This window comes from Etheostoma spectabile, chromosome 8 (genome assembly GCF_008692095.1).
Source record: "Etheostoma spectabile isolate EspeVRDwgs_2016 chromosome 8, UIUC_Espe_1.0, whole genome shotgun sequence".
NCBI lineage: Eukaryota > Metazoa > Chordata > Actinopteri > Perciformes > Percidae > Etheostoma > Etheostoma spectabile.
The window spans coordinates 3,927,195-3,936,310 of NC_045740.1; the positions used below are offsets into that span (position 1 = coordinate 3,927,195).

At 40.2% G+C, this 9,116-nt stretch overlaps 1 protein-coding gene across 23 annotated transcripts in view; it reads right to left on the minus strand.

Moving 5' to 3' along the window:
* LOC116693900 (neuronal cell adhesion molecule) overlaps positions 1-9,116 on the minus strand; it is an 81,266-nt gene that overhangs the window by 4,275 nt on the left and 67,875 nt on the right. For 8 of the 23 annotated variants that reach the window (XM_032523172.1, XM_032523179.1, XM_032523177.1 and 5 more), the window contains 14 exons: positions 8,855-8,979; positions 8,501-8,530; positions 7,614-7,715; positions 7,012-7,209; positions 6,754-6,824; positions 6,268-6,493; positions 6,000-6,115; positions 5,699-5,903; positions 5,045-5,167; positions 4,444-4,620; positions 2,661-2,720; positions 2,280-2,399; positions 1,076-1,237; positions 267-398 (listed from right to left, as the gene is read on the minus strand). In XM_032523172.1, the coding sequence (XP_032379063.1) occupies positions 267-398; positions 1,076-1,237; positions 2,280-2,399; positions 2,661-2,720; positions 4,444-4,620; positions 5,045-5,167; positions 5,699-5,903; positions 6,000-6,115; positions 6,268-6,493; positions 6,754-6,824; positions 7,012-7,209; positions 7,614-7,715; positions 8,501-8,530; positions 8,855-8,979 (1,847 nt within the window). Of the gene's footprint in view, positions 1-266; positions 399-1,075; positions 1,238-2,279; positions 2,400-2,660; positions 2,721-3,186; positions 3,223-4,443; positions 4,621-5,044; positions 5,168-5,698; positions 5,904-5,999; positions 6,116-6,267; positions 6,494-6,753; positions 6,825-7,011; positions 7,210-7,613; positions 7,716-8,500; positions 8,531-8,854; positions 8,980-9,116 lie in introns of all 23 variants that reach the window. The other 15 variants (XM_032523180.1, XM_032523176.1, XM_032523175.1 and 12 more) reach the window with 8 other exon arrangements.

The window sequence follows — 9,116 nt, forward strand, 5'->3', positions numbered from 1 at the left end:
TCTTTAGAAATAAACAATGGACAAATACAGTCTTTAAACGCTTCAGATGTAATGTTATTCGCTGTCAAAGTAACAAAACTATAATAACCTTGGTTTGGTACTGCTAATTTGTTTTGTTTTGTCATGGTCAAAAAAACCGTGGAAGAGAATCGTGATATTAATTCTAAGCAAAAAAAACTCATGATTCATATTTTTCCCCGAATCGTGAAGGTCTAGTTCATACTGTTTATGAGTGTGTGAATGGTGGTGTTTGTGCTACTGCTCACCAGGGTACTTCCCTCCCTTATTCCTCTGAATGAAGCAGATGATAAGGAGGATCAAGATGAGTAGAGCGATGGCACACATGAGACCAATGAACCATCCCTGAGTGGCGATGTCCACCTGTCTACTCGTCACAGCTGACCAGAGAAGGAGAGAAAGGCTTAACATTTATGACTGGATGATCTTTTTTCCAGTGGGAAGGGGAAATTGAAACAGTTATCCATGATCATGTGCTAAAACTAACATGTAACAAGTGCAACAAGTCATTCTCTTAGTATCTACCTAGAGAAATTTCAGTTCATGAGTGGATCAAGATTGCTTATTGTTACGGAAAAGATGACTCTTTATGTTAGACGAGTTAGAAATCTCCTAGATTAAGCTACTTGGGACTTGGACAAATTATTGAAACCACATTAGTACATAATGTAGGAAATCAGTCTCTCACAAATGCAAACACACACACACACACAGTCAACGACACACAACATGTACACGCACGTATACTGTAGGTGATATTAGTTTGGACATTATACCACTACACACCAAACTTCTAATATATGAGAATTACCAAATCTACAGGACTGACTTTAATTATGCTGAAATTCAACCACATAATCATGCACGCTTCAACACACGGTCTCTATATGACTACAGTAAGGGCCTGGCATACAGAGTGACCACAACACATCTGTTAAACCCATGCTTGACTGGATTATAGTTACACAATGGCACAAACTACTGCACATCCTACACACGGCACTGTACAAGGCCAGGCTGGACCATGGTGGAGGCGAACGCCGAGAAGCTGCCTCACCTGGGACCAAGACCAATAGCTCCTCAGAGCGGTGGAGCGGCTGGTCGTGGTGACCTTTGGCCACCAAACGCACCCTATAGGAGAGGCCCTCCTTTAAGCCCTTCAGCATAATGTTCTGAGAGCCGTTCACAAGCTCTTTCTGCCACTTCTCTTCACCTTCACCTGCAGGAGGGATTTTCATGAAGAGAGGTACGTTTGAGGGAGCAAACAACTTCAAAAATGGCTCATGGAGAGCATGACATCATGGGATCTAATTACTAAAAAATCATCTACTGACATGGGATTAAACTGCAGGCAATTATGTCTATATTAGATTTAAAAAGGTAATATTCATGGAATAAAAAAAACAACTAATTAATCTACGAATTAGTTATTACGGTGGCACTGTAAGTTACAACACAGTGTAACTTGAGGAAACACATTTCACCAACTTTGCCAACAACACATGTACAGCATGCTGCAAAACAGAAAACACAACCACAAGCTGCAAGTTGTACATGACACAGCAAAAGTAAGTTACAAAACAACAGAAGTTTCTAGGGGATGATAAAATGCCATATTTATTGTCCCCTGGAGACTTTCAGTTATGTTCTCTGTGACTTGCAGTGTTTTAATATGTGATTGTATTTTCTGATTTAGGTTGTTTATTTGCTTTTGCTGACTCTATTTGTGTTTTCTTTGAGCTCTCGGGGCATAACCATAAATTATGTGGCGATGAGCTAAATATCAAATATGTTTGACTGATGATCACAATGGTTATGTTTTTGATAAAAACAGTTCCTAAATTACTGGGAATCTATGATATTCCCTAAGTGAATCCATTAAACAGTAGGTGTGAGAGAGCCACACTACAACAACACAAAGTTTATTCATCCTCACTGCAGGTGGATAAAAACAATGGAAAGTGCTTCAGTCAAAATCAACTGGCAAAACAAGAATGTTTTTTATGATGTTTGTCTACATAACTTCCAATGAGATTGTCATAGGAGCTGCACGCAACTCTAGTCAATAACAGGCTTGGTAAATTGGAAATCCAATCACAGACAGCCTTGTTTATCACATCTGGGTCCACGTTTGCAGGAGCCAGCAACAACGTGACTGCCAATATTTCTATTCACCTGCACAAGCCAATAATGAAGTAGGAGTCTCTTGCCACCTACAGTGTGTGGAACTGACAGAAATTAAGGTGTGTTGCATTGCTTACTGTTTTTCACTATGTATTCTATATAAATGTTTTTCTCCGGGCCCCAGTACTCCCAACTGATCAGGGTCCCGTCCTCTCCAGACGAGGAGCTAATGTTCCCAAAAGGACTCACAGGCCGCGCTGAGCACACAAGAGAGAAGACAACCATGAAGATTGCTCTGTTGGTCAAAGGACAATCCAATAACTGACAATTAATTGCTTTGATTTAATTGTAGTCTCATTAAATGATCTGAGCATGACCCAATCTAGACCCTCATACCCTTACACAATAGCAGTTTCAAATCGGGATACTATACTAACAAACAAAAGAATACACAAAGCTGATCATATATTGCAACAAATTAGACATGAACTGTGCTAAGATCACAGCAATATCTGTACCCTTGTGGGGCGGACGGCGTGGAGGAGACCGTGCAATGGAATGAGGGGTTTGCGTGTTTCCTGTAGACAACATGGAGAGGGGTAAAGACCGCACCAAACACGACACACACACACACACACAAACAGGTAAACACCTTCAACAGGCAAAGACAGCACAGACACTGAAGTCATTATACACAGCGCACACAAGTCAAGCAAACGCTCGCCATGCAGCAGCAAGCATCACTAGCAGCCACCGTGGAAGAAGTGTGGAGGAGTCAAAGTCGCCAAAGGCACAGCCAAGCCCTTTGAAAAGACTCATCTAGTTTTATCACACGACATTAAAAAGGCACATGGCACTTAGCATCTTTATCTATGTGGCTTTGAACTTTCCCCAGCTTTGAACTCAGCGGAGCATTTAGGTGGGCTGCAGAATTTGATAGAGACGAGGGGAAATTGCTCAATGATGAGAAGTTTATGCTTGCGGCGGGTTTTCAAACTATGGTTGTATTTGTAAAACATGCATGAGTATCGATACGAACGGTACCTGCGCCCTCATCTACATCAAGCTGTGATATTAGAGCTTGTAAAGAGAAACGAGACACAGAGACACAACAGGAGAGGGGTTGACTATAAGATGAGCCCCCTACCATCTGTGTCACTGTATGTAACAGTAAGGCAATCATGTGGATCATGCTGAGTAATGTAAAAGATGATTAATCTGAGAGTTTATAACAGCATGGGTCACCTTGTGTAACAATGCAACTAGATCACACTCATGTTCCACTAGACATGGATGAAGAGCTAATGTATATCATGCTCTGTAAAATGCAAAAAAAATTAAATAAAATCCAATTCATTGTACACGGCAGAATGATGAGGATTTCACATACACAAAACACACGACAATGTTCTGACCTACCAGGAGGCCTGTAGCTAACAATTATTTTCAAAATCGATTAATGTCTTGAGCATTTATTCAGTTAATGGATTACTTGTTTAGTCTATAAAATGTCAGAGAATAGCAACAAAATATAAATTAACTCCCCACATTTCAAGGTAACTTGTTTTGTCCGGCTAGCAGTCCAAAACAGCTAAATATGAAATTGACAAATGTTTTTGTATTTTTGTATAAACATGTACATTTAAACAAATTATTTTCGAAATTGCTGTAGATGCCAACAACTAATAATAACTATTAATAACTTATAAATTGATTAATCATTTCTGTGCTACTTTACAGAAGACACTGAAAAAACGGAACACCGTGCTTCACAATAAACAAAAATTCTTTGTTAAAAGGAATTTTTTTTAATGCAAACCAACAATATCTAACACTGAGGTGACAAACGCAGCGAGTCCATCCAAACTTAAAACATGTTGCACAACTCCTCTCCAGAACACCACGCAAAGGTTTTTGACTGCATAGCCTTCATCAGGATGGTGGCTGAGGTTGATTCTGGTTTACTTATCCAGTCCATCAATATATTGTAGATAACTTATACTTATACACACAAAAATACAATGCATACAAAACAACACTACCATTATGTTTTTAGAAATATATGCCTGCTGATAAAGGCAAGGTAGCCAAAAACCTTTGGTGATTGAAGTACAGTTGTGTGATGTGCTTTAATTTAGCATGGACAACATACTTTGTACACATGATCTGTAGATTAATGCCCTTTTTGGATCCTCTTACCTGTGGTTATAAAAATAATTCATATTAATCAGGTTTCCAGTTGAAGAAACATGAATACTATTTAAGTAATTTATTTTTAGTTGTCTACATTTGCTGACTTACCTTCGTCCATGATGGTGACAGCTTCCTGAGAAATGGCCAGGCCTGCTCCCCTGACTGTTTTCGCATTCAAATAAAACTTGTAGCGTGTGCTGTACTTGAGGTTCAGCAAAGTGAATGAGGTGGCATTGGCGGGCAGGGCCAGCTCCTCCACTGGGCCCAGCTCATTGGAGTTATTGACTACAGGGGTGGAGCATGGGTGACAAGAATAGTGGGAACGGGATGGAAGTTGGGAAGTAGCAAGTTGAATAGAGGTATGAGGAGGAGGGGTAGTAGATGGGGTTGAAGTGTCAATAATGAGAAAGGTGGAAACAAAAACGTTTGGGGAACAGAGGTGTAGGGTTCAGGAATAGAAGGCGAGAGTGACAAAAGTTGATTTGTTAATTTGTGTCGTAATTTAAGCAAAAACTAGCTAAGAAATGCTTTGAGTACTACTCTAAATCTTTATTTTGTACTTTTTCTGTCTTAAAATCTCTGAACAAGATGACACTATAAGACATGAAAAAAGAGGACATACAAAACTACAAACTACATGAAGGAAGGTGACATTCCTTTAGCAACAATCTAAAAGTTCAGCTGTTGTCTTGAAGAAAAAAAGCCTCACCTGGCTGATATTTGAGGGTGTAGCCAGTGATGTGTCCATTATGGTCATGAGGAGGATTCCATTCAAGGGTTAGAGTGTCCATGTTGGTGTTGGTGACTACCAGGGAAGTGGGAGGACCCGGCACTGCAAAAAAATGAAAAAATGAAACCTAATACAGGTTTGTCAAAGTACAGCTAAAGATGGTTACAAAATGATATATTAAAAGAATTATAAAATCTCCATCTATTCAAAAAAGTTCTATTTTTAATTTATTTGGATGTTTAACATTCACCGTGCAGTCTGCTGAAGGTGGAGTTCTGTGCTTGACTTAAAGTTGAAGGCATGTATGAGCATGATTTTGTGACACAAAACTTGTTTGGAAGCCAATCGTTGTTCAATATGTAAATTACAGTACAGTGTGAAACCTCCAGCGCTCATATACTGAGAATGGAATTTTCAGGGAAGTAGAGAAGAAATTTTGTATCCAGTAGTAGAACAAATTGAAATGTCCATATATTCTGTTCTCATTTTCAATAAGGGCGCTGGAGAAGATGGGCATTTAAGAATTATTAACTAGGTTAACACTAGACAATCCAAATTAACACAAAAGCGTTAATCTCAGTTGGGATATAATAACAAAAGAAACAAACACAGGAAGAGTATTCCTTCTCCTACCCCCTTCAGGTGTCTCAAACTGCTGGGTGGGGCTCGGGGGACCATCTCCCTTCCCGTTATAAACCCGGACATTAAATGAGTAGAGACTGAAGGGGTGCAGGCCAGGCAGTATGCCGTGGGTGTGATTCCCACTGAAGGTCAGGATCTGCTTCTCCACATGATGAGGGTTGTGTTTGTGGAGGCTACGCTCTCTCCAGTAGTACACCTGCAAGATACAGTTAGTATACAGTAAGTGTTGAGTGTATAACGGTAGCTGGGTTTGGTAAACATGTTGCACTTCCTGTGGTCTTTTGTACGGTACCTTATATCCTTTCAGATGTCCTCGTATAGATTTGGAGGGCACAGGATCCCAGTGCACCTCTGACAGAGTACTGTTTAGCAACACGGCCTGCACATTTTCTGGAGCTGCTACTGGCACTGTAAAATAGACAAGGAACACAACACAACAGTAGTTAATACAAATGGAAACATGCTGAGTAAATGGTTTAAGTTACACAGACAAATACATCACCCAAGACTCTTGTACATTGCACTTTTTTTTAGGGGTCGGAAGAGTCGATCTAACTCACAGTCCTCTCCTGAGTAGCCATGGGCAATAGCAGGCTCAGGTCCGGCTCCATGGTCGTTCACTGCCTGAACTTTGAGCTCATATGGAACAAATGTGGGCGTTCCGGAAACAACAAACTTGGAGTTGTTGGCCACAGTCACTTTGGTCCAATCACTCTCCATCAACTTCTGCCTCCACATCACTTTATAGTGAAGCCCAGGACCATTAGACTGGAGGCCTGTCAGCGGCTGCAGAGGAGAACATTAAAATGTAACTTATGTTTCAATACTTTACTTTTGCAAACAAAAAAACTGAATGTACAATATGATTTGTTTGTTTTTGGTGGATAATAAAGAGAGAACAGTAGGAACCAAATAAAAGCTTGTGAGGCCAGGCAATAACAAAACTGCGCTTCACAGTACAATGACACTTTTGTGCTTCTTGGTCCTTCTTGGACAACAGCAAATGCTTCAGGATGAAAACAGATAGCTTTATAAAACTTCATTACCTTCCATGAGATTACAAGATTATCATGTTCTGTTCCAAATCCATGTACACCTGTTGGGTTTTCGTCTGGAGCTAAAAAATAAAAATAAATAATAGACAATATGAAATGTTATCCAAACAAAAACCTTTCACTGAGGCTCAGATCAACACACTGATTTGCTTTCAACTAAGGCAGATGCATATGCTATCTTACTTTAATATACTTATTGACAAAACAGTTAAGATACATCCATTTGTGTTGGGCTGAGGTGGCCTGTACCTGCAGGTTCTGTCTTAAACATTCTGGAGGGGAAGCTGGGACGGCTGAAACCCACAGAGTTGACGGCCAAAACTCTGAAGATGTAGTGAACATAGGGTGACAGCTTGAGGTGAGCTGTTGTCTTGGTTCCAGGGACCTCGGTGAGATTATGCCAGTGTCCTCGGTGGTGCAGTGAGTCTTCATACTGGATCAGAAATTCTGTGTAAAATAAGAAAAACACAAGTATTGTACATAACTGAACACTTCACATATGGCCTAATCGTATATTTGCAAAACTGAAATGAATGCCCTCAAGTTATTTTTGATATTTTAGCAAAAATATTTGCTAAAATATGAGTAACTATTTTCCTCCTGGCAGTGCGTAGAGGCTTAATGGAAATTGTGGATTTAGCCATGAGAAGAAGATTCGGTTGCAGTAGCAGTTTGAGGCTTTTCTAGACATTTTAGTGTTTTGTCAAGCGGTTAAAACTTGTCACCATTGGACTCTTTTGTAACCAATGGTTTTAAATGGACCTCAGCTGTTGTTCAAACGGACAAAAATACACACACACACACACACACACACACACACACACACACACACACACACACTTAAGGCATACTCTGAATAGGACTGTTATGCTCATCCCCAGGGGTCCAAGTGAGCTGAACACTCCTCTTTTTCTTGTCCGTCAGCTCCAGGTCAGTTGGGGGGTCGGGTCGTTCTGGGGGAAATACAGCACAGGCAGCAACCTCAACACACAGTTACAGTTACAGAATAAAAAGGTGTTCATGCCACGAGAAGATACTGTGATTCTGCGACACTAGAATGATAATAAATGCTAAATATGCTGGTTCAACCAAGCACACCTTTCAGTTACTCTTCTGTTTCTTCAAATACTGCATTTTCCAATGCTATGTGCCCTGTGATAAACATGCAGACACTGCATCATGCATATGAAACAATTGATTATCATCATTTCAAATGTGGTTAAGGAAGATGCTCAGTTGAGCATCATGCTCAACTGAGCATCTTCCCTAACCACTCAGCACGAAATAGTCTCGGGCTCAGTAGAGTGGTTAAATTGATGCTCATGTTTTGGAATTGTGATGATGAAGTGAAACGCATGCTTGGAATAAATGAGTGATTAGCAAATGGTGCATTTGAAAAGATCCCAAGTGGTGCAATGAGGAGATGTCTGCTTTACAAATTATCTTTGCATTGAAATTTGAGTAGAAAGTGCTTCCTCATTGCCGCAATGTTTAGCGTTTAATATATTCAAACTTAATGCTCTTTTGTAAAAATGAAAATTCAAATGAAAAACTTAAACACCTTCAAGACAAAAACAAATAAATGCTGGTAAATCAAAATCAAAATTAAAAAATACTGTGATTGTCAACAACAAAAGAATTCAGGCCACAACATGCTTCACTGAACAGAAACATCCAACAAACAGCACAAGCCCATGTCAGCTGCACATCTGGGTGCTCATGTGTGCTACAGGTTTACCGTAGACAACAGCTGGCGTTGGCGTGGCCCCTGCCAGGTAGGAGGGCAGGAGTGAAATAGGGAGTTTAGTGGTCAGTCAGCCATAAGAAAACAAAGAAGATTATCTGGCTCACGAAGAAGACGATAATCAAATATTCATGCTGCTGACACAATAGCTGACCAAATCCGCTCCTACCCTATTAAGTAAACTCTCAGGCAATTAACCTTGAAGGACTGAAATGCAAACTGTTGTGTTAGTTATTGGACAGAATTACTTTTCTGGGAAGAGCTGAGATGGAGAGAGGTTACACTTTAATAATTTGGGAGTTTGTTTTATGAGTTGGTGAAAGTGAGCTTCTCCAAAGCTGAACATACCGACAACAGTGAGCTCAGCCCTGGCTGAATCATGGTCCAGAGTGGTGTTCATTATGCAGGTGTACACCCCTGCATCGTTCTCTGTCACATCTGTGATGGTGAGGCTGTCGAAGTCTACAATTAATCTGTAAACAAAGCATTCATCCAGTTTAGCACTGCATCTGACTGTATCAAGCAGTCAAACTAAGAATCAAGCGTTCAAGCATATACACATACACTTGGTGTACATACACCAAGATTTGGAATGACATTCCGCATCACA